General features: G+C 39.1%; 1 protein-coding gene across 5 annotated transcripts in view; it reads left to right on the top strand.

Annotated features, from left to right (window-relative positions):
• TMEM182 (transmembrane protein 182) overlaps nt 1-24,925 on the top strand; it is a 33,598-nt gene extending 8,673 nt beyond the window's left edge. For 2 of the 5 annotated variants that reach the window (XM_075437759.1, XM_075438002.1), the window contains 4 exons: nt 2,553-2,652; nt 4,011-4,109; nt 13,779-13,916; nt 23,931-24,925. In XM_075437759.1, coding sequence (XP_075293874.1) covers nt 2,553-2,652; nt 4,011-4,109; nt 13,779-13,916; nt 23,931-24,154 — 561 coding nt within the window. In that variant the 3' untranslated portion in view covers nt 24,155-24,925. Of the gene's footprint in view, nt 1-1,802; nt 2,164-2,552; nt 2,653-4,010; nt 4,110-13,778; nt 13,917-23,930 lie in introns of those variants that run through there. The other 3 variants (XM_075437853.1, XM_009934559.2, XM_075437926.1) reach the window with 3 other exon arrangements.
• Nucleotides 24,926-25,153: the final 228 nt, after the last annotated feature.

Here is a 25,153-nt window from a genome sequence, read left to right as displayed (position 1 = left end):
TCTGCCTGAGTGATCGAACTGAGCTCTCCGAGTCTAATCTAGGTCATGCTGAACTGCCCTCCAGGCTCCACTGACTGTATTGACTAGATAGACTAGATATTGATTATGACAGAAAAACATCTAGCTCATGTGAAATTGTCTAAATTTGGGCATGTTAGTCCTGAACTGAATCCTACCTTTTTTTTTTTTCATATTTTGGACACATTAGAATAGAATAGAATAGAATAGAATAGAATAGAATAGAATAGAATAGAATAGAATAGAATAGAATAGAATAGAATATTTCGGTTGGTAGGGATCTACGCCAATCATTTAACCCACTTGCCTGACTACTTAGGAGTTGACCAAAAGTTAAAGCAGTATTCTAACCTGCAAGTAATCCTTTTCTAAAACGTGCCTGATTTTCTTTTATTGCACATTCGGTGTGTTCTTCTTTTTCCTGAATACTTTTTTCTTTAATAAAGAACAATAAACCATCACTTTTCAAAGTGATGTTTCCAAACATCACTTTCTGCTGTAGCAAAGTGAACTGCATCAGTGGCTGTCAGGGAAAGCAAGTGTGGCAAAAAGACTCTGTTTGACTGAAAATTCATTTACTGTTCTGCATACACTGAAAATGTGCAGTGCAAAAAGGACACAAAATATCAGATGTGCTTGTGTATGAAGTTAGCGTAGTATCAGGTTTGAACAAAATATGACTTGTAACAAATGTCAGGACACATCTCTGGTTCATCTGTCTGGAAATGAGATGTGGTAGAAACAGTCTTTTTCTTGCTCTCCTTGAGCACGCTGCTGTACTGTTCAGACGGAGATGGGGATATTGGACGTAGGAGTCCCTCTGGAGACCTAAGTCTGTTGCAACAAAATTTTGTGACAAATGCTTTCTGGAGTAGAATGACTTTATCCTTCTCATGATTCCAACACTTCCCAGCATGGGATGTCAGTGGAGTATTTTTTACTCCAGTGACAGATAATGCCAATGAAATTTTATTGGGTAAGGGCTGCAGCATCTGCTGCATAGTACAAACTCAACAAATCTTTACAGGAGCATGGCCTGTAATCGACTAGAGATGTTTGGAAAGGCCTGCTTGGCATGAAAAGAGGTTCTTGAAAAAGCCTTTTTCTTGTGCAGTGAGTCCTTGGAATTTAAATGTGTTACCTCATCACCTTCCAAAATGGCCAAAGCACATGTATGGGAAGGCATCTTCCTTTTCTACAAAGACTGACATTTCTTTATTAGGTGCTAGGAGGAATTCTTAATTGTATGCATTTATGATATATACAAATAAGATGCATCTGAATAAATAAAGCAGTTAAATGCTTAGTCTGGTATTGTTAAAGCTATTACTGTAAGGGTAAGATGTAAATTTTTAAAGCTGACTGTATTTGTAATAAAGGCTAGGATTTTTTAAAGCCATCTCTGCAGTTTGGCTACCATGTTTTAAAGTTCCATTAAAAATCTCAGTCTTCATTTAGTAACATGAGTTATAGTAACTTCTGAAATGGTGTGTGTGTTTCCTTCTCTTCTAGCAGCCAAAGAAACATTCACCACCAAACCTGGACTTTGGAAGTCCTTGCTGCTACTATGTGCTCTGTAACGCAGTTCATGTGGACGGACAGAGCCCTTGCAACTCCATCTCTGTCTCCACTGATGCTGATGCACCAACTGCAATAATATTTCAAGTCAATCCCTGATTAGTTAGGGGAAGGTCAGCTATTTCTGACTGGCCTCGCCCAGAGAGAGAAACAGAATGAAGCTCTGCCATCAATGTCCTAAAATAGAAGGCCCTTTTCATCTGTCAGGCTGTAGTCAGCCACATGGAACACAAACTGAGACTCAAATCGACTCACAGGGCATTGGGAAGAAGGGCACAGGCAGAAAGTCAGGTGAAGAGAAACTTCTTCAGATATGAGCTGTCGTCTCCAAACAGCTTTTTAGTCACTTTCCCAATAATTTTATTTATTTTACTGTTTCTTCTTAAGTAACTAAGCTTTTTTTTTTTTTTGAAGATAAGTTCAATAATGAAACTGAGTGTGGGGATATTTTTTGGAGGCTTCTTTGCAGCTCTGGGGGTTTTGTTTTTTTTGGTGGCATTTGGAACTGATTATTGGCTTCTTGCTACAGAAATAGGAAGGTGTTCAAAAGCACCTGAAGACGCTGGGGTTAGTATGGACATTTTTATTTATAATGAGAATTATATATATAGGCTTCTTGGATGTATTTATTTTGTAAGAACTTACTTCTGTATGAACTTCTGAATATACTCATTTTAACCTTCTGGAGGCTTACAAGCCTGCTTCAAAACCTCTGGTAACCAGTTGTAATCAACTCTGAAATGAATTTGTCTTTTGCAGTACTACTTTTGCGATATGGCATGCTTTCAAAGGAAGTAGAACTGTTTAGATATGTTATAGCTAACCTATATTCAGACAGGCTGTGTTTCATTTAGATGATGGTTTTTATCTCAACATCTAATTTCAATTGGACTTGATTCTTTCAGCCTTTTAAAAATTGTATGACAATGGCTTCTTTTTTTTTGTTCCCCACATAGGGAGAGAAGGCCACTTTCCATCATGAAGGCTTCTTCTGGAGGTGCTGGTTTAGTGGGAATGTGGGAGAGAATAATGCCAGCATGTGGAATTTCTGGTATAGTAAGTAACTTTTTCCTTTTGTGCTATCTGCAGTAGTTTGTTCTCAAAATTCTTGTGGGTATTTTTTTCCATCTTCTGAATCACCGGATTTTATATGGCTTCTTTAGTGATCAGGTTCTTCAGCTAGCCTAGAGCAAATTCATGACAAACTTTTTTGTAATCTGTACGAAAGGAAACGCTGGGACAAAATCGTATGTGTTTAACTATCGGTTTACGCTGTGAGTGTTATGGCTGTCCAGTTAACCTGAGTCTGTCCTTATCAGGACAGTCTTCTGTCACTTATGCTTAAACAGACTCTCGATTTCTGTAACTGAGGGAGAAAATGCTTAGTGATTATAGAATGGTCCTTGAATTTTTGCTTGGAAAATTTCTCCCACTAGTTCTACGAGAGGGTTAAGGAGGGCGTGGGCAATTCCACAGTGAAAATGGTGTAGGACACATCATCTCCAGAAGAATCCCTCTACTAAATTTACAGATGACCCTTTGCTTTCTTTCACTACATGCTGGGATTCTGGAAGATCGGATAATATAACCCAAAATCTCCCATGAAGAAAAGGTTAAGCAAAATCTTTTTTCCTGACTTTGACTCTACCTCTGAGATACAGAGCTCCCTCTCCTTATCCACATTCCTTGTGAAGAGTAGGTGCCGTCATACAAATTTGACTTCCATAACGCATATTTCTCTAAATGTATTTCTTGGTCTTATGTGGCAAATGTAATACTCACTGTAGTTAATTTCCCCTTGTTATTTATCTGGAGAATTCTGCGGTCAGGAATCTGAAATTTAAATGTGGTTTAAGCTATAGTCAGCCTTTATCTTTCGCAAGGAAAAAGGGGGTGTTTTTATAAGCATTTAATATAAAAGGTGAAGTAACCCTTCTCTGGGAATATTGATTCCATAGACTAAACTCATATTTGTCGAGACTGTAAACTTTCTAAAGATGCTTGATATTTTTCATTGTTGTTTCACAAGCGAAAAAGTAATTTCCTGGGTTTTTTTCTTCTTTCTTTTTGGTGGGACATGCGATAATGAGACAGACATAATTAATCCTCACAAAGAGAAAGATACATATGCTTATAAAAGCATACATATGCATTGCATATAAATTGTGGTGTGCCTTTAGCAGGGCTGCTTTACTGTTCCCATAGTACAAACCTGTGTTGCCCTTTAAGGAATATCCTTGGCTGGATAGCAAGGTTGATATCTCTTAACAAACCAAATCCACTGTAAGCCATTGCTAGGAAGGAGCCTGGAATCTTGGCTTACAAAACTCAGTTTGCCCATTTGAAGAACAGGCTTAAAATACTTTATTGTTAAAGCAGAAAAATACTAATCTTTAGCTTTCTTCCACTTCTAGCTAACCAGTCACCTTCAAAGAATTGTACACATGCTTACCTGTCACCATTTCCTCTGATCCGAGATGAACACAACTCAACCTCCTATAACTCTGGAATCAGTAAGTAATTTTTTGGCTACAAACAGATACAATGCCTAAAGTTTCAAGGAAACAATTTGGATGCTTCAGTATAAAACAGCGTTATAGCTCCACACAGTTTAATTAATAGAGTTTTGGTGTTTCATACTTCTTGTAATTTTACAACATGCATATTTAAGCCACTGTTTAGCAAAGCACTTAAATGAATGCTTAGCTTTAAGCATGATGGCAGAATGGAAGTAATTTCTAAAAAAAGAGAAATTTCCTTTTTAGTGCTTTTTCTCTGACATAAAAAGTATCTTCCTTGGGCTGAATGCATTAAACAAGTACTTCTTCTCATGTATTCCAATAAAACTGTTTTTTTGTTAAATAAACAACTACATGTGGAAGTATATTGCATATGTACTTTATGAGGAAGGAGGAGAGGGGCCTTGGTACTGTCTAAATTTATTCAGCTAACTCAGATATACTGCACTGACTGCTGGATGTGCCAGCTTCTCTCCATTGACACTGTAGGTAGCTGAGGCACTGATATTACTCTGAACAGTGTGTGCCATACATGAATAATGTAGCCTGAGACTGTAGCAGTGGGCTGGTTTATTTTGTGAACTGAACTCTTTTTAAACATATATATATATATTCTCTGTAATTGTTCAAAATACTTAGTACGTTAAACTGAGATGTTACTTTAGATGATCTTTAGGGTCTAGATGATCTTTAAGGTCCCTTCCAACCCAAACCATTTGATGATTCTATGATTAACACTGAGAAACTGTAGTGCAGTAGCAGAGATACATCTGTATATATATATGGAAGATATACAGTAATTGAAAACCTTACATTTGAGTAATGCCTGGAAAGCTCTGTTTTTACAGCTCTTAGAAACTAGTTAAAAATATCGGTCACATTTCATCAGAACAAGGGCTTTATGCAAAAATATTTGAAGTAAATCACTTGTGATACCTATTCTGTATGACTTTTTAAATCACCTGTGATGTGTGGATGATGCATGTCTCTAAGCCCACTGACTCAGTGATTTAACTGATCTCTTCCTGTCCTGAAGCTGTAATTATGCCTTTACTAACTTTTAAGTGTCTTCAGAATCCAATTCTGATGCTGCAGACATGAAAAAGAAAGTAAGTTCGACTGATAATGATTCTGTTAATCTTCAGAAATTATGAACTGTTTGTTCAGGAAGAATTCAGACCTCACCATTCAGAGATCTAATCTGTAACTTCACAGCACATCTAGAACAGTTAATCTTTCTGTTTGAAAGAGACAGAGTCATCAATTCCTAATAATCTAGGTAGAGTTTGTATTCCACCATTCACTCATACATTCACAAAGGATCCTAAAATTACATTGCATGATTACACAGAAGTGGACAAACAAAGAGTAAGGAAAGGAGAAGGAATATCATCAAAAGTTTAATTAATTTTAGTTAATGTTTGCCAAAAGAACCACTGCTCAAATATAATTTTCATATCTGTATTTCATATTAGGAGATTAAAAATAGACAGAACTGTACTATAGATGCTGGTCCAGGTAGAGTATATTCAGAGCCATTCCTGCTGTATAAATAGATACAGTTGGATTGCTTTCGAGCTCATTAAAACTGAAGAGGGGATTTTTTTAAGCCTTCAGTTCGTTTTCAGCATCCAAGCTGAGTTATTTACTGGAACCAGGTGTGCTTGTTCAAGAACCTTTCACAACTTTTTATGAAGAAGGGTATGTCATTATCTCTTCTGTTAGTTCAAAACTTGTTTCTCCTTTAGTCTAGTTTGACAGTTCTGTCCACGATATTTGGCAAATGAGTTTTAAAAACCTCACTGTGACCACAGTTGCTAAGTTAAGTAATACTAGAAGGTTATCGTCTTTGTGATTGACAGTGGAGGAGGTGTTTCTCTGTAAAACCCAGTGGCAAAAGCCCTCATTTTGATTTCATGAAGAATGAGATTTCATCAATTATTTGTACATCCAGCTGGCTGCATCTAATACCTTACATCAACTCAACAGAGAACAAAAGGCCAGTACCAAAAGATTGAAGTTATTGTCTCTTTTTTTGGTTCTACTACTGTTTCTTGATACAATATTACCATTTTCATGGCTCATTGCTTTCTCAGCATATTCACTTTTGGAGATAAAAAAAGAGAAATCTCCCCCATAGTTTTATGACTGTGTTTTTAGTGAGTCCCTCAAGTCCTATTTTAATTAGGAGTGGATAAGAAGAAATATTCTGTCATCTGAAAAATATGTAGTTTTCTCTTCTATAGAGGAATAAACAGCTGAATAAAAAGATTTAAACTTCATTGGAAAATTCAAACTTGTATGCACAACACATTTTTCTAAAAATCTCTAACTTTCTGTTAACAGAACTGTTAGTTTCTGAGCAAGCAGAGCACGTGACTTCTTTTAAAGACTGTTTGGCTTGAGAGACTTTGGGACTGTATCAGGGAAATTTGGATTTAACTGCAGCCCCAGGTGGAAACACGTGTGGTTTGTTGGTGCAGTGCTATGTTACCATCCAGTTAGAAGGGCTCAGGCAAAGATAAGTTTCCTGAGAAGGATAAAATCCCTGATGATTTTTGAGTGCAGTGACTGGACCAAGTTCTCTGTTGACATAATTCCTTTGGCTTTAGGATCAGTAGGAATTTGGCTCAGAGCTTTTCTGGGCCAGAATTCAAGAGACACTCAATCTATCCCCTCTTAGCTTATTTACATCTTTTTGTGTGTTGGTTTTATGGTGTTTGTGTGATAGTTCCCAAGAGACTCAAACACTGAACACCTTCAAGTTTCGTGTTTTAGTACACTTTACAAAGCTTTAGACAAAAGGCTTGGTTCATGCTGCTGTGCAAACCTAGACTATGAGCTCTTGGTGTCAAGGATTATAGCGTTAAACGAGAATGTAAAGGCAGAAGAGCCTAGTGATACTTGTGTTTGGGATCTGAATGCATGTTTTAGTGTCTCAGGTTTCTTTTCATCATTACTGTCAGATGCATGATCAGCTTCGAAGGGTTAGATAGCACTGCTGTGAAATTGCAGCTTTCTGTATCTTTTAATTGCAGTCATAATGGTTTTGTTTGTTCAGTGGTTTTATTAAATGTCTTGGCGGAGTGGGGAGGACTTCACCTACCTGCAGTTTAAGGTGTGGTCTGCAGCTATGCTAGCCATCACTTATGGTTAATATGCTTAAAGAAATTTGCAGGCCTTGTCATTTATCTTAACCTGAAATAAGCATCTGAATGAACTCAGGGGAAGGCTGACTCTGGTGACTTCCTGTGATGGTACAGTGGTTTATAGTGACAGCTATTATAGCATCCAGCTATTAAGTAGACTTAGACAGCACCTCATTGTGTTGCCAGCACACTCATTTATATGATGATTCACAAACATATGTGCAACAAACTACAAGCTAGGAATAAAAAAAATGAAATTAGCCCATACAATAAAAGTGCCAGAGTAATGACCTCTACATTTTAAAATAAAGATACATTTGTATAATCGTAGTGAGATTGGTTATCCCATTGGGCTATTTTGAGAACCTAATAGTATAGGACTTAAATAAGAATTAATTGCTAGCTAGATTAATGCATGGTATCATGTCATTAGATTACTTAACACTGACATTCAAAGTCTGTCACACTTTTATAAAACTCTCTTTTGCTAGGGGACAATACTAGGCCTGTTTCTGAAAAATGTACGAAGTCCTTACTCCTACAAGTAGTCCCATTTGCTATAGCGAGTTTATTCCTAAGAAGTGCAAGATCTAGCACTTAGTCAAGTCATTTGTTTTATTTTTGAGGTTTATTTTTTGTTGTTGTAAATTGCCCCAGCGCCTTCTGAAGCTAAATTGGAAGGCATTTAATGGGGCTTCACTGACACATTTGTTTAATACTCTGATTTGTAGTTGCTAGTGCTTTTTTTCCTCACCATTAGTATCTTATTTTGTCCAGTCCTGGGCATGTTGCCAGCATTTGAGGTAGTGCTTAATATAATGTAGAATACAGAATATTTATAGGACTGAAGTGAAATCCTCATTCAGCAACTATTACATCTAAAATGATGTGATTAAATTTATTGGCAGGTTTGTTACTAGGTTGAAATTAACCTAAAGTAACCTAGAAAACATCAGCAATGAAACCTGGAAATAAAAATCGTACCGTGAAATTTTAGCAGTAGCCTATTTCTAGGGCAAAAAAATGCTGTTACAAAATACAGTCACATAATTGCCCATGAGAGATTGTAATACAGTACATTTATTAAGGGACAACTCCCCAGCTACCAAGCAGTGATAAAGCAAGGAGGATTTAAAAAACCAATGTATTCATACTGTGAATATTATATTTGTTTTACTGTTACGATTATTTAAAAAAAAGTATGTTACTACTAAGGGATAGTAAAGGGTACTGAGTGTAACTGAGAAAAGTTTTCCAAGGTGTACTGTGTTGCCAGGTATGTCTTCTGCGCTGCTGCTGAGATGTGTGATTTCATTTACAGCTGTTTATCTGCAGGGAAGATGCTCCTGATTTAGAGCAGTTCAGGCACTTCACCTTTCATTGTATTTTATATTGTGGGTGGCATTTTAATACCTCTTGTCAAAAGCATTTTGATATCTCTTTGTTTTGGTTTGGCCTGGACAAATGCCAGGTGCCTACCAAAGCTGCTCTGTCACTCCCCCTCCTCAACTGGACAGGGGAGAGGAAATATGATGAAAGGCTCGAGGGTCGAGATAAGGACAGGGAGAGATCACTCACCAATTACTGTCATGGACAAAACAGACAGAACTTGGGGAGAAAAGGGAGTTTAATTCATCACCAACCAAAGCAGAGCAGGATAATGAGAAATAAATCCAGATCTTAAAACACCTTCCCCCCACCCCTCCCTTCTTTCTGGGCTCAACTTCACTCCCATTCCTCTACCTCCTCCCCGACCCCGAGCATCGAGCATCGCAGGGGGACGGGGAATGGGGGTTACGGTCAGTTCATCACACGTTGTCTCTGCCGCTCCTTCCTCCTCAGGGGGAGGAATCCTCACACTCTTCTGCTGCTCCAACGTGAGGTCCCTCTGACGGGAGACAGTTCTCCACAAACTTCTCCAACGTGGGTCCTTCCCACGGTCTGCAGGTCTTCACAAACTGCCCCAGTGTAGGTCCTTCCACAACAATCTTATATTAAACAGAGGGGTAAAAAAGACGTATTCTAAAATACAATCCACAGTGGAATCACAGGAAAGGGTCACTTTAGCATGGGAGCTTGTGGGTGAAAATTCAAGGCAACTTTTCTAAGTCATGTTGCCTGTCCTTGGTAATGTTTGTGCAGCACTGTACTCACAGATGCTTCAAAAAGTTTTTCAGCTTTGTAGTACTTAAGAATTCGTGTTTGATATTAAAATCAATATTAAGTGGCTTGGAGGTTTTTTGATAGGCCATAGGAAATGTATGGGCTGATGGCTGCGATTTTAAAGCACTTGAAGTCAGCAAGGGCAATAAAATATTTTATATGGCTTCATGCGGTCGGTGTAAACATCTCTGGTTGTCAATGGGTGTTGCATCATGTCATTAGCTAACCTGTTCTTGAATAACCCACTACAGAGCTTCTGAGTTGTGCATGGCTACTACACAATAAGCGTGCATTGCAGGTGACACAGCTGTGTAACTTTTTCAAATATATTATTACTTCTCTTTCATATCATGCACGAGTAACATCTTAAAGTAAGAATCTGTGGCTTCAGTTTATAATCAATGCTGGGATTTACTATACTAGAAAAGGGGGCTTTTGAGAATTTTCAGCCATTTCTCCAGAATTCGGTCCCTTTCTCAAAACCAGATACTTCTTCTAGTTTTCAAATGATGCCGAAGTCTCCAGAGGAATCTGAATTAGGATCTTTAGAGGGAAAAGCAAGTACAGGCCATGCAATTCTGGAGGAATAAACTGCAGGTATAATGTTCCTGTAGTATACAGGCTGAACAGTGCAGAGCTCAAAGACAAGCATACCGTGTGTACTCCTGTTTTCCTCTAAGTACTATCTTATTTTTAGGCTTGCCTGTCACTGCCAAGGCAAATTCTGTGCCCCAACGAAGGGGCAGCTTACCAAGACAAGTTACAGAACCTTCTGTTTAGCACTTTTGCAACACAGAGCAATGGTATCTAAGATTAACACTGCAGATAGGTTTACCTCAGACTCTGCGATAGTGCTTGTACTTTATTTCTACTGTTGTAGGAAACACTTGGAATAATGTACTTGAGGTAGCTAACTCAAACATACATGTGAAATACCTTGCAGAGGCAAGGGTACTCCTTGTTGTGTGGATCAGAGCACGGGCTATCTCATAAACTTCCTCAGTGAGACTTAAAATGGTGCAAACATCTGTTAACACTTTGTATAGGCACACTGAACCATTATTTCTTGAAACAGGCTGCTTGGATCACAGTGTCAGCCCTTTTCATGGCATATAAAGAAGCATAGTTCAAAGCAGCCTCTTCTGTTGCATTTTATCTGTCATGGTTCACCTCCCTCTCAGAGCAGCAAAGTCTTTGACCTGAAGAGCAAGTTCATTCTTAGGAAGGTTTAATTTCAACCAGCTCTTTTGTGTTCATCTATAGATGCCAGCTAAGCTAAATGACAGCAGTAGGGCTGCATTGTAATTTTAAATGATTAGCCCTGTAGGAACTGATGTTGCCCATGTAGGCAAAGATGGGAAATAAGATCTGAGCAAAAACGGTCTGAGTATGAAATAAGTGAAGCCTTCGTTGCAGAAAAGTGGTTGCTTTTGGATTCCCTTACTAAAGAAAAAGTCTAAATGCTCTTAGCATGTTTCATCAGACCTGTGCCACAAATGGTCCAAATAACTTACTGTCTTGCAAATTAGAGGGGGTGGTCTTTTGCTTGAAAAGTCACAGGTTTGGGAGTACTGTGGACTTTTTACCTGTCAACTATACTCTATTTTCTGATTGATGTTTGATGATGTTTCAGTACTTAAAGGGAGCCTATAGGAAAGATGGGGACAATCTTTTTAGTAGAGACAACAGTGACGGGACGAGGGGTAATGGTTTTAAACTAAAACAGGGTAGATTTAGGCTAGATATAAGGAAGAAATTCTTTACAATGAGGGTTGTGAAACACTGGAACGGGTTGCCCAGAGAGGCAGTGGAGGCCCCATCCCTGGAAACATTCAAGACCAGGTTGGACAGGGCTCTGAGCAACCTGATCTAGTTAATGGTGTCCCTGCTCGCTGCGGGGGGGTTGGACTAAATGACCTCTAGAGGTCCCTTCTGACCCAAAACTTTCTATGATTCTATGATTCTATGATTCTATGATGGAGTTAGCTGGATAAACAAGTATTAGGATCATCAGAATTTATCCATGATTCTCTAGAGTGAATAATTATTTCTAGAGAGATAGAATGGAAGCTTATTTCAGGTCATAGCTAGGTCAAATAAGTATTTCATATATAATGCATAAAATAGTTATGCTGTTGGAGCAGAAAAGCAGCTTTTCTCTTGTATAGTTACAGAGAGGTTTAAACAAATTTTCATCAGTTACATTTGTACTCCTTTTGTGTTCCATTTCCAGGAACAAATCAAGCTTTTCTGGTAAAATTTCATGAAAAGCAGACTTCAAAGCTTCCTGTATGAAGAGCGGATAATGAAATTGGATACTGATTTTGTAGTGCTGGAGAATCTTGTGTCTTCATGCATTGAGAAAATAGAAACAGTGCTGTATGACTTAGGTGACTGACCATAATGATATTGAAGAAAGCTTTTTCAAGGTCCATTTTGGCCAATGTGTCCTATTATGTAGCATGACTTTGAAGTACCTTGGGCCATTCATGTAAAAGAGTTGGGTGGTTATAGACTGATTTAGCAGCATTAGGTTTTAAATGAGGAAGTAATGTCCCATGGACTTGGGGACTGCGATGAAGCTTAGCAAAGTAGCCCCATGAGTAAAATAATCTGAAATTGCTTCAGAGACCCAAGACTGAAGGACCTGAGAGATTTACCTTTCTAGGTCTCCATTCACTGTCCGTTTGCATTAAGTGAGTCATTTAACTATGTGTTTAACTTTAAACAGGTGCCTAAATCCCATAAGAGATAGGGTACTTACAGCAGAACATATACTTAACTGCTTTGCTGAGCCATAGCCTTATTTCTTACCTACTATTTCTGTATTTTTTTGTTTATGTGGAAAGAAGACATGTATTGGGTATAAACCAAACCACAATTTTAATGCCTCTGCCAGCTACTTTCAGATACATTCATCCTTCCTATGCCCAAATCTGCTGATCAGTGTGGTGGAAAATTACGTCTCTGAATGTTTGCCTGGATTAAAAAGGATGTTATTTAAGAAGTGTGGCTAATGTGATGTGTTGAACGTGATCTAGCTAATACATTTACAAGGCTGATAGAAGCAAGGTGGTGTATACTTTAATACGAGTTAAGCTGGTCAAGTTAAAAGCTATAAATTTTTGGAATGCATTAGTGGGAAGCAGAAGCTGAGAATGTCTAGTGCACCTTTAGATTTCAGATGAGAGCAAACTTGAATTATTCCAGAATAGCTGGATCTAACAACCAGTATGAATTTGAAACTTTCAGGATATGAACGAGTATAATAGTTGCTTGGTTGTGTTTTGCATAACAGTAAATAGGTGCTGTCAAATGATAAGTGGCAGTTTCTTTTGTGACTCATTTTTCCTGACTTGCCAGCTGGCTTATATGCTTTCCCTCCACTGGGTGGAAATGTTTTTCACTGACTGAATTGTCAGTGCTTCAAGATTTTCAGATCTGACGATGGAGATCTTTGCAACTCATAATTTTACTAATGGGTTGTGTTAATGTACCAATTTTTAAATTCATGGGAGAAATTTATGTCACTCTTGTAGCATTTGTAAAATGATGACTTTGTTAAATGGATATGCAATTAACCAGCTAAAAAATAATTGTTAGAAAGACTCTTTTGGCCAGAGTATGTCACAAAACTCTCGGCTCATTTATCACCAGCTGCATCCGTTAATTCAGCACTGCTTGGCACTGCCTAACAGGGGCTTCTGAAACATCACATTTTAAATTTAATAAAGTACAAAGAGCTTTAGAGCAGGAATAGGCTGGTTTAAAATACTTAACTGTTTTTCAGAAACCCAATTTATGTGTTTTGACTTTCTCTCCTGTCCTGCTTTAGATTTCTGTCTATTGAATATATGTAAGGAGAATTATCGCGTTATAAATTGTAGAGAACTTACAGATTACTACTGGTGCTATGGTCTGAGCACTAAGAATGTCAAGATTTTGCAGCTCTCCACTTCTCCCAGACAATTTTGGTAAAACAATTGTATCCTGTCAGTCCAATCATTTATCACAAAGAATCATTGCTACAGCTTTGCTGTACCATTTTCTAAAGAGCATAGATTTGGTTAAGTTGCTATCTTGCAAGTCACTGCTAAATATTAAGCAGACGGATTTGATTTGTGGCAACGTACAACTTATTTTCCATGATCATCTGATAAGGACTGGCATTCAAACCTAATTTGGTCCACATGATATGTAATGTATATGCACAACAGGGTGAATGTTTCATTTGTTAATAAGGCAAGTGGAAAGAGAAGGGGAAAAGAAAAATCTTTGTTAGCCAAATATGTCACTTGTTTTGAGTTCGAAAAAGTGTTGTATTCCTTTTTTCCTTCTTTCCTTTCTCCAGTTTATCGAGGTTTCTGGACAGTTCTTATGCTCCTGGGAGTGCTCACTATTGTGATGGCTAGTTTCTTCATCATCTGTGCAGCTCCTTTTGCCAGCCACATTCTGTACAAAGCAGGAGGAGGCTTTTTCATCATTGCTGGTGGGTATACTGTTTGGTCAGTCAATTAAAGAATAGAAAGGATGAGGTATTTCTTCCTTTTCCCTTGACCAAAAGTTTTACCAATCGTGGTTAAAAGAAAGAAAAAACATATGCTTCTGTCCTTTGGCTTGTGGAGTGCCTGCCTTGGAGACAATTATTTCCACAGTTATTTAGTCATGAAGCTATTCAAAAAGCTGCTTTTGGATTAAGATTAAAAAAATCCAGGAGAAATAATGGAATTATACTGCAATTTCAATCTACTTTTTTATCAGGAAAAATAATGCATATTTAGGGATGCTGCTTTATAGGATTGTCAAGGGCTTTAGCTAAGGAGAAGTGTTTTTTTATCAGTGACACAAATGATGATTACAGTGGGGTCTAAAGAAGTAGGAAGACAGAGCGCATTCACATGACCAATATAGGAGAAATGTTTTGGATGTGATTGTAGTACACAAAATAGTTGTCATAAATGAGTAAGTGGGAGCTCTAAACCTCTGTGAATGAAAGATAACAAATAACTGAATTCCCTCCTTCCTCACGACCCGTACATACTATGGAGGATGCACTCTTCCAGGATTCAGCTGATATGGGCAGCTCTCTGCAACGCTGTTCAGTTAACCTTGAAAAGTCTGTGAAGATGTCACACAGATGTGTAAGATAGAGTTGTGTGGGACGTAAATGATAGTATGTGCTCAATCACAGTTATCCTTCATATAAAGCCTGGTGAGAGGCAGCCCTGTGAGAGCAGTACTGTGTTACAGGGTAGAGCCACTCGTATCAGGACCAAAAGGCCTGGGCTCTCTTTCTGCTTCTGTTACTGATCTGCTGACCTTGCTTACCCACTTCACCTTGCAGCTTTATATGCAGCTAGTGATCGTTATTCCCTTTTAAGGGACCCTCAGTGAAGTGTGTGAAATATTTTATAACATTTTTGCTGAAAAATACTCCTGCATAGTTGCATTTGATCCCTTGAGAATTACTCCTCCACACCTTTAAAAGACATACAAGAAATATTCATAGTCGGTTGAAAATCCTAAAATATTTCAATGCTTTTTGTCACTAATTTGCAGGGTAAGAGCCCATGTGAGTCCTGCTCTTTTACTGCATTTGTAATCTGTAAAAAACCTCAGCTGTCACTAGAAAGTAGCAGAGGCTGTTAGAGAGGAAAAGGGCACTTGAAAGACACCAGGAACCGATGGGCAGAGGTGTGAAGCAATGTGTGTGTTCTCTGAGTCAGTTCATCTGCCCTCGTTTAGGCAGAGGAGAGTTAGATTGCCAAGTCTGCACCATCCTCCCCTGGCTTCCCTAGGAGGCCTGCAAGAGGCAGTAACATTCACTGGCAGTAAAAAGAGTAGGTATGTAAGAAATTTCCCCAGCTGGGGATTCCTTTCATCCTGAAAGAGGGCCTAATTGGATCAGATGAATGCACTATGGAGGAACCTTACACCTTTCTTTCCTTTACTGAGGGAATCTAGAAAGACTTTTTTTTTAGGTGTGTGAAGTTAAGTCAGCTTTATTATCCCAGTGTGTGACCTTGGGCCTGTCTCTTTGCCCCTCTCGCCCTTTGTCCCTATAGAGCAGATGTTCTTCAAGGGAAATCCTGAGTTTTTACTCTCTACATATGTAGTATCTTTCAACTTCAGGGTTGTTCTCAATCAGGACTTCACAGAAGAGCTGTGTTATTTTTACTATTACCATTGTTATTGTTGAAAAGCAAAGATAATCAGTAAAGTCCTGCTATGATTTGCCAAAAGGTAGTGGTGGCAGCAGAATATAGGACCCTGGATCCATTCAGCTTGCAAAAGACATTTTGGCTTGGGTAAGGACATAGTTCCTGACCAAGCTCTTCTGAATCTACTCCCATTCCCACCAGTAGGGCAGGGCTACTTGGGGAAGGTACTTGCTGTAAATATCCTTGTCCTATCCAACACTTCAGATCACCCACAAAAACATTTAAAAAAGTTTGTTGCTGTCAGTTCTTCTCACAAGTACTGTAGCCAAGGTGGGGGTTTAGTTATATCATGAACTGAAATCATGCTGGTGGGAGTGACCATACTGACATAAGAAGAGCTTATAAATACTTTGCATTGTCAGTAGTTAAAGTGATGTCCTGTGGGATGTGTAGGTCAACAACTCAGTTTCCTGTGGTGTTACTGATCAATGGTCCATCATATTAAATGGAGAGTAGGAGAGATTCTCAGACCCAAACGTATGACAGCATGAAATTGCTATCTATCTTTCTCTCCACAGTAGTTAATTTCTTAAATGCGGGATAACCTGGGGGCAGAGCAAGATAAGGCAGAACCTGATGTAGAAGTGGAGTGTTTTAGCCTGCCTCTAGAAGGCAGGGTGGTGTGCTCTACTGTGTGCCCTGCTGCCTTGACCCCTTCCTCTATCTATCTCCTTCAGGACTAGAAAGCCCGTTCATTTATTGCCTCCCAAAGGAAAACAGGGCATGGAAGGGGAGAGTGATGAGAATTTGTGCATATTTGTCACTCATACCAACATGGGATCAGGATGCAGCCAAGGTGTGCATCTATTTAAACACAGACCTAACAGGAAAATGAAAAGATGCAATGTGACTTAGACTATAGGTGAAGTTAGAGTTCTTTAAGGTAGAAAGCAGCATATTGATTTGAAGATAAAAAGGAATTATATACATTGTTTTGAAAGGACCTGGATGCTGTCTTACCACAAAGTTTAAGTAGCTATTATATTGGAGACAACAGTAGGCTTCTGAGAAAGAAGTTAGACAAGGTGGTTGCTCTGTGGAAGTTTGGAAGAAGGAAGATCAGTCATTTTCCTACTTACGTATCGTTAAAAAAAAATGTTACATGAAGAAATTTTACTACCTGTTATTGGACTGAAGTATCTGTATCCTTTTGCAACCTTAACTGACAAATTACGTAGCAGATAAAAGCTCTGCCTCAACTGAAATGAACAGCTTGTAGCCTGGTCTGCTGTGCCATCTTAGGGTTCAGAAAGCAGCTGAAGATATTATTGGCAATGGGATTCCTGCCAGCTGTTCAGCCATCTGAAAGCTAAGTGTTTTGTATGAACCAGCTGCTTAAACTTCTGTTGTCAATAGTAAGAAACAATCTCTCGGGTGGACACTTCACCTTATCTGTGCTAAGGCAGATATACTTGCCTTTTGAAGGGACCTGTGGAAGGAGCCTAAACAGAGATCCTGAGTGACATCAATAGTAAATTTAGGTTGGAAAGGACCTTTTGTGGCAATCAAGTCTGACCTCCCATTCAAAGGAGAGCTGGCTTCAAAGTTAGATCAGGCAGCTCAGAACTTTATCCAGTCAAGTTTCTAAAAGCTCCAGTAATTGATGTTCCACAGCATCTTTGGGCACTTGTCCCAGTTTGACCAACTAAATTGTGAAGAATGTTTTTTTTTGTTTTTTTTTTTCACTTGTATCCACCTGAAATTGTCCTTGCTGCACCTTGTGACCATTGCATCTCATTCTTTCAGCATACAGGTCTCTAAAGAGTCTATCCCTATCTTCTCTATAACTCTGTTTAGAAAGATGAAGACTCTTTTCTTTGATAGACTAAAACTCCCCAGCTCACTCAGCCTTTCCTTGTCCTCCATCCCCTAAACATCTTGATGGTCATGACCTCAGTTCATCAGTATCTTTCTTTCACCAGGGAGCCTCAAACTGGACACAGTTTTCCAGATATGATGTCAGAAGTGCTGAGTAAAGGGAAATAATTATATTTTCAAACCTGATGGCTGTGTTCTTGCTAATGCAGCTCTGTATGAGGTGAACTTTCATTTCTGCCAGAACTGCTTGAATTCTTGCACACTGAAAGGGACCATTCTTGTGCTTTAAGGAAGTTGCCTGTGAGGAACAACCAGTTGTTCTGGACCCCTTTGTCCTTCAGGGCAGCCTTTGTCCTTCAGGACAGCCTCCCTTAAGATCCTGCCTACCAGTTCCCTGAACATGCTGAAGTCTGTTCTCCTGAAATTCTGGGTTTTTAATCTCCTACTCACCTTCTATATTCCTCCTTGGATACATAACTTCGCCATTTCATGGCTGTTATAACCACAGCTAACACCAGTTTTTCCTTATTTGTGAGTAGCAGGTCCATCAAAGCACTTCCATCAGTTGGTCTGTTCCACACCTGTTTCAAGAAGTTATTCTTGATGCAGTCCAGCTACCTACCTGCTGGACTGCTTCCTCTCTGCAGTGTTGGCCTTCTAGAAGATATTGGGGTGGCTGAGTCACTCATGAGAACCAGAAATCGTAATGATATTTTTCTAGTCTACTTCCTCTTCTTGATTGGGTGGCCTGTAGCAGATGCCCACCATGACCATGCCCTTTTTATCCACCTTTTTGATCTTAACCCATAAACTCCTGTTACTTAGAAGATCTCTGTCCATTCAAGACATTTCTTTGTGCAGACTGCAGCTATCTCACCCCACCTTTACTGCCCGTTCTTAGAGTCTGTGTCCATCCAGCAAAGCATTCCAATCAAGCAAGCTGTCGCACCATGTTTGCAGCTGCAGTAGCATCATCCATCATCCAGTGACTGCATGGACTTAAATTCCTCCTGTATTATTCCAACACTGCGTTCCTTTATGTACATTCCTTTAGGATGGGCTTTCAGTTGTGGTGCTTTCTCAGTGGAAGTGTACGAGCCTCCCACATTGCTCTGTCCTATGCATATGCTCTCTATTCTCTTTCCCCTGCTTATGTGGAGGCTTTGATGTCCATCAGCCAATGATCCTTGCTTGCATCTCTTCTTTCCCCATCTTGTCTGGTGGATCTCGCCTCTCCCCATCAGTCCTTGTATCTCAAAGAGGGTCCCGTGGTCACAGAAGCCAAAGCCCTGCTTGTGACACCAACTAGAAAGCTAGGAGCTGATGCACAGTGTATACCAACTTTTGCACAGTTTTTATCCTTTGGGCAGCAGGTTTGATACCATCATCACCTGGGCCCCATGCCCTTCCTCTCACCCTTGGAGATTTAATTACCCACTCAGGGACTCAGGGTCTCTCTGCCAGCATCACTGGTGCCCCTGTGGATGAACTGCAAAGGGTCTCCCAGGGCCAAAGGAACCTCAGAAACCTCTCCACAGTGTCGCATATCTGGGGCTCAGAATAGCAGCAAACCTACCCACAGAGCAATTCTGATGTCTGAGCTGTGGCAGAGTCACACACCTGCCTTTTCTTCATCCTGATCTTTAAGAAAGGCTGCAAGCTTCTCCTGCTGAGTGGTGCAGCTGAACTACCACAAATGGGGAGGCACACACAATTATTAGTATTGGTGGCAGCTTATTGACTAGCAGCTTTCCCTATTAAGCTTTGTAACCCTATTAGCTGTCTGAGGCTGCAGGTGAAACTACAGATGCTACAACTGCGGGGAGAAAGCGCGTGTCAGTTCAACACCACCGTAGTCAGTGACTTGAGCGCTGTCTTTGCGGCCTCACCTCCTTGTCTGTGGTATCAGAGGATGGACCAAGAGCAGCTACAGTAGTGCAAACTGTAAAAAACCTTATAGGTGCTTCAAAGGTCATAGGAAAAGAAGGGAAAGCTGCCACAAAAATAATCACTTAAAGCAGCCTTCACTAAAATCCATTATTACCCTGGGCCTGTTCCTGCCTAGGTGGTGGTGAAAACTGTCCTGTTGTACTGATGGCAAACAACCAAGCCCCCAGGATGGGCACAAAGCATTATGGAATCACACCCTTATGAGGAAGCAAGATTAGAAGTACAAGTATGGCTTCTGCTTCCTGCCAAATGAGTGAAAAAAAGCTGATATTTTAATTCTAGCTCCTAGATGAGGACAAAAATCTGTCTTCAGAGATGTGTGCCAACTCCCATAACTTTTAAGTGGGATCCTCTGTACGTACTTCAGAGTCGAATGTCAACCATACTTTTTAAATAAAGGTCACAAGAGGCCAAGGTAGGTGGTAGAATCTGCAATAAGGACAAGGACAGAAAAATGCAATTGAAAAAAAAATGTATATATACACACACATACAAGATTTCCTCAAGTGAGATAAAGAGTTCTGAACTTCTAGGCATGAGTAAAAAGCTCACATCATTCTTTCCAGCACCTGTTGTCTTCATGTCTACATAGCAAAAGATTCATGCCATAAACAGCCATTCACCATTGACAAGTGAAAGGCATTTATACGTGGGAAGAATAAGTACTAAAGGCCAGCAAACTGCTTCTTGAATTCATAGACATTTCTAAAGGTTCCGTATTCTTTCTCCTCTGCAATGTGCACAAGTATTTGTTTGAAATAAATTCAAAAGAATAAATGCAAAAGACAGAAAAGAGTGACCTCAGAGAAGTCCACGTCTTATCACACTGCACAGAGCTGTGTATCAGACATGTGTGTTCTTAAAAAAATGCAAAATGGAAAAAAAGAAAGAAAAAGGAGGAGGAGGGAAGTATTTATTTGTCTTAATCTCTCTCAGACATATTTCATGTTCTAGGAATAATTTCCCCCATCATTTCTGATTTATGCAGCTGCTGTTCTATTTTGTATTCACTAAAAGGCAAGGGCAAATGGACACCCGCACACTATGCAAAAGGTCTAAATGCCGAAAATGTAGAAATACATCATAGCACACATTGTTCCTAAAAATATTTGCTTCATGAAATTGTGGGGTTTTTTTTTCAATCTCAGTAATTTTGTCTTGGATCTTGGCTGTGAGAGTTCATGACATTCAGAATAGATAGTCAGTGCAAGACTGCAGGAACAGATTTCCCAGAGTAAATATATATTCATTTTAGTATATTCTCCTCCATAATGAACAGACATTCCTATTACACTTGTAATGGATGCTTTCTCAACTCTTACTGGCATAACTAGTATTGTGAAGGAAAGAGACAAGCTAGTGAAGCAAACTTGTGGATACAGAAGTAGGATGGAATAGCAGTAGTGTAGTTGTATAAATAGAGGAATTCTCCCCATTCTTTTCCACAAGCAGCATAAAACTTACCTAAGAAAATACTTTCCAGCAGTAAAGAGTCTAATTCTGACCTCTCTACAGTTGTATATGGATGCTGCTGATGGTTCTGAGTTACTGGTATTCTAGTGACTGTACTAGATTCTTCAGAATCAAGTCCAAATCTTGTGATGGGGGGTGATGTAAAGACATAGGCTAATGTTAAGCTTTTTTTGCAATATATGATTTTTTTCAAAAATACTGTACTCCCTACATACAAATTGAGGCAGTGAGATTTTGTAGTGATGGGAGCTAGTTTAAAACAATTAAGCAGACCGGGATAGACATTTGCTTAGTCAGATTTTGTACTGCCTTCAGTCCAATGCTTTCCTTTTGTTTAAGTACACTCCAGTGAACGGTGCTTCACCGACTGGTATAAATAACCAAAGCAGAAGGTTACAGAAATTCTGTAGATGTACACACAAAGTAGAGGGATGAGGAGTCAGAATACTTGTATTTATTAGCAACTCTGCTATGGTATGTGTTATGTGTTAAGCAAATCTGCCTTGGCTTTGAGGAGCAAAACTCCTTTGAAAGCCAGAGTCAAGAGCAAAGCTTGGATAATTAGAACCTCTGAATATCAGATCTGTTGTTTCTGTGCCTCATTTTTCTTGCTATAAAATGAAGATAAACCCAGCTTTTGATCTATATTTTTGTAAACACCGTAAAAGGTGCTATTTGGCATGACTATTGCAGTTCATAATGCATAGACCAAATTAGTATCTCGTGACCTGTAAAAAATACATCATAAGTTATGTGTATCTGAATTTTACATGCTACTCAGTCCACTGAACAAATTGTACTCTGTTCTTGATACTGCTTTTCCTTCAAATCTTTCTTGAACCCTTGCCGTCCCTCCATTTTGTTAAAATAAGACAATGCAAACAGACATGAAATCATATAATCTGAAAAGCAACAGTATTCGTTTGGAATCTAGCAACCAGGTAAATATTTAAGCTCTAGTAACCATTTATTAAGCTCATAACTTGCCTTTGAATCAGGTATTTTGATGCAATCAGTGTGGATGCCAGGAGGAAAAACCCTTTAAGTCAAAGAGACTTGCACACGTGCTTAAATTTAAGCATAACCTGAAATGCTTAATGGATAGGATGGAACTAATGCCTCTGGCCCTAAACATCAAACATTTTAAGTAGATGCATTAGTGATAATAGCAGTACAAGATCTGCTTCCCAGCTCTCACCACTGCTTCTGATGTACTCTAACATCTTAGGAGACAAGACCAAATGGACAAAACAGAGGGTCTACCTGTTAAGAAATGCATAAAAGTTACTAGCTTTGTTTGGTTCTAATTTTCCTATGTTGCCTACATTATCTGTTATCAGTAGGTGTTGTGTTATAGGAATCTTCTGCTCAATTTGATCTGTATTTGGAAAGTCTTCAATTTCATTTCTCATTCTTTATGTCTGGCCCTAAGGTGATCCTTCTCTCTGATTGTTTCACCAGTTTCATGTTTAACACAAGCGCAGTACTAGATGCCATCAAAATTGAGTTTTACTTAGGTAAAATACTTTCAAAATTGAATTTATGCCTTTTAGAGTTGAGTGTTGTTTTTTTCAAACTTTTTTAGGAATTCAGGCCCTAGCAAAAAATGTAATCCTGGAAGTATATTTCGTAGACAGGAAATAAGTCTGCCTTCTTCTTTATTTAGTTTTTCTGGTTTTTTTCAGCCTCATAAAAAATGCACATCCTTTGGGATTTTCAGTCATGTATTGATTATGCCTCAGGTTAACTACTTTGGCTCATTTTTTGGTGGGCTTCAAAAGGTAGTTTCACAAGCACTGAACTGTGAGCTCTCACCTGGAAAAGACCACAGATACCTTTGACTTACACTCTGCAGTTCTACAGCCTGTAGACTCAAGTTTGGCAGTAAATGTTCCCAGGAGTATGCACTGGCTTATGGTTTCAATGTGGCACCCAAACATCCTGGGAGAAAAAACATGATGGCGTGGTGTCCCCCAGATATTTTAATGTTGGAATAGCTAGTCCTGCTGCTGCAGCTGTGCTGTAACAGCTGGAGCTCAGGGAGCAAGTGGGTACAGGCTGGAGCATGCAAAAAATTCAGACTTGGGCCCTCAGTTTTCCAGCAAATCTTTTGCTGGAGCATCTGTGCTGCAGGCTTGCATTTCTCAAGTGTCCACATTCCTCTAAAGTGAAATGAAATATTAGAAACGCAACTGATACTTTGGAAAGCACTTTCTTCTTATATCTCCTTCTGGTGCATAGTAACTAAGAGATTAACAAAGTTTGTTAGGACATGTGCTCCTATTACTATCATGTGTAAACAATCCCAAGGCCTTTTGAGAGCAGTGGTTGGGAAAAGGCTGTGAATTATGTGGTGGATTAATTCCAGGAAACTGTTGTATCCAGTCTGAGGATAATACTAATAGCCTTCTTTGTAGCTATTATTTCATTATTGTTGTGTTTTGTTCCTATACTAGGAACTTCTTTTCTAATGTGGAGAATTTTGAATTAAATACATCCGAATTTGTCTGCAAAATATTTGAGTAGAATACTCTGAAGGTCGTATGTTCCAAACAAAGCCCTTTTCATAAGAAAAAAGAAGCAAATGTAGAGAGGTGAAGATGATAGAAAGATTTCCCACCCCTGTCCCCTTTTCATATACCATCCGAAAGACTGAGATAGAGACAATGTCAACGTTTGGGAAGGAAAAGTAGATACTTTTTTCCAGATTGTCCCATCCCGCCCCCCCTTCTTCCCTCTCCCTTGACTACTGAATTCAAAAGAGTAAATACCTGCCTGAATTTTGTCCCTAAACACACCTGTGTTTCAGTCTGCCTACCAAAAGCAGATCTGTCCTTTGTCGTGGAAAGGTTTCTGTGCAAATCAGAAGCAAGATGGAGATGGTGCTTGTTAGAGGAAGCCGAAGGCAAAAAATGTCCAGTGGTGGCTGACTGTGCCTTGCAGACGAGGCCTCAAACGTTGATGAGTTTCTAGGTCTTACAGTAAATGCACCCAGCTTCTGTCTCACGCTCTGTTGTTAAAACCTGGTGTTTCTTTTCCAGGTGTCCTGTTTTCGCTGGTAGTCGTGATGTATGTCATCTGGGTCCAGGCGATGGCTGATCTGGAAAACTACACAAACATGAAAAAAATGGATTGCCCAGACTTTGCTGTTTATGTACGCTATGGCTGGTCTTTCATGCTGGCTCCTATAGGAGTGTTTTTTGCTTTATTAGCAGGAATGCTCTTCTTGTTGGTAGGGCGTGCCATTTATTTGCACTCAGACTAGTCGTACACCGCTGAAGGGAATACAGGAATCCTAGTGAAACTTCATAACAGGTGTAAATTGGAACACAATTTTATACATGATTACCTTTATGGCAATCCTAAGTGTGCAGGCAGACTTCTAGAAGTTCTTCTGTTACTTGTTTAAGGGCAAAGGACACCAAACTCAATACAGGAAGAAACCAGCTTTAGTCCTAACGAGTTGTTTTTAATTCTTTAGAAAGTACACACGTGGTTCTCCATGTTGTACTATTAGCGGCATTTTTGCAGTTTTGCAAACAGAGGAAGGCAAAAATTTTCTGCAACCAAAAGCCCAACATGAAGTGGGCCAAATCATCACTTTATACATTTGTCTTTTAACATTTACTTTGTGCTTCTGCTTGTGGGGAATGGTACAAGGTGGAGGAGAGAACAAACATTTGAACACAGTAATTCAATCTACCTCCTCTCCTGTTTTCCACTACTTGCCTCAGCTTTAATACAAGCAAACATGTCTGCACCTTATAAAAATAGAGTGCAGTTGTTCATGCAGCATCCATGGGAAGAGGACGAGAGAGAAGACAATTGTCATGAACAGCAACCTGGTGCTAGTCTGTACATGTAAAAGCTTAACTGCTTCTGTTACACATTTCTCTTTTCCATATGCATTTGAAAGCTGTATACTTCTGTATTCTGAAATCCATGTTTGTTGCATGATTCTGTATGCCAATATGCTTATGCCACAGTTAAATCACTAGCTGAAATTGTACTTTCAATTATAGCATTAATATTTCAATCAAGTTTTAAACCTTTTATTATTGAATGGAATAATTGGCTTCTCCAACAAACATTTTCCTGGTTGTGTAAAATTACTTTTTTATTAAAAAAGGTTTATTATGATGACAATATCTAGGACACGAAAGTGTATTTTTTATGCAGCTTTCATTTTCCCAAGTATTAAACATCTGCATTATAGACCAAATCCAACTTGCCTACTAGTCATCCCAGGGAAAGCAAAGACCCT

This window comes from Opisthocomus hoazin, chromosome 1, assembly GCF_030867145.1.
Source record: "Opisthocomus hoazin isolate bOpiHoa1 chromosome 1, bOpiHoa1.hap1, whole genome shotgun sequence".
NCBI classification, from domain to species: Eukaryota; Metazoa; Chordata; class Aves; order Opisthocomiformes; family Opisthocomidae; genus Opisthocomus; species Opisthocomus hoazin.
The sequence above is the reverse complement of the archived record's forward strand: the minus strand, read 5'-3'. Positions and strand labels throughout refer to the sequence as shown.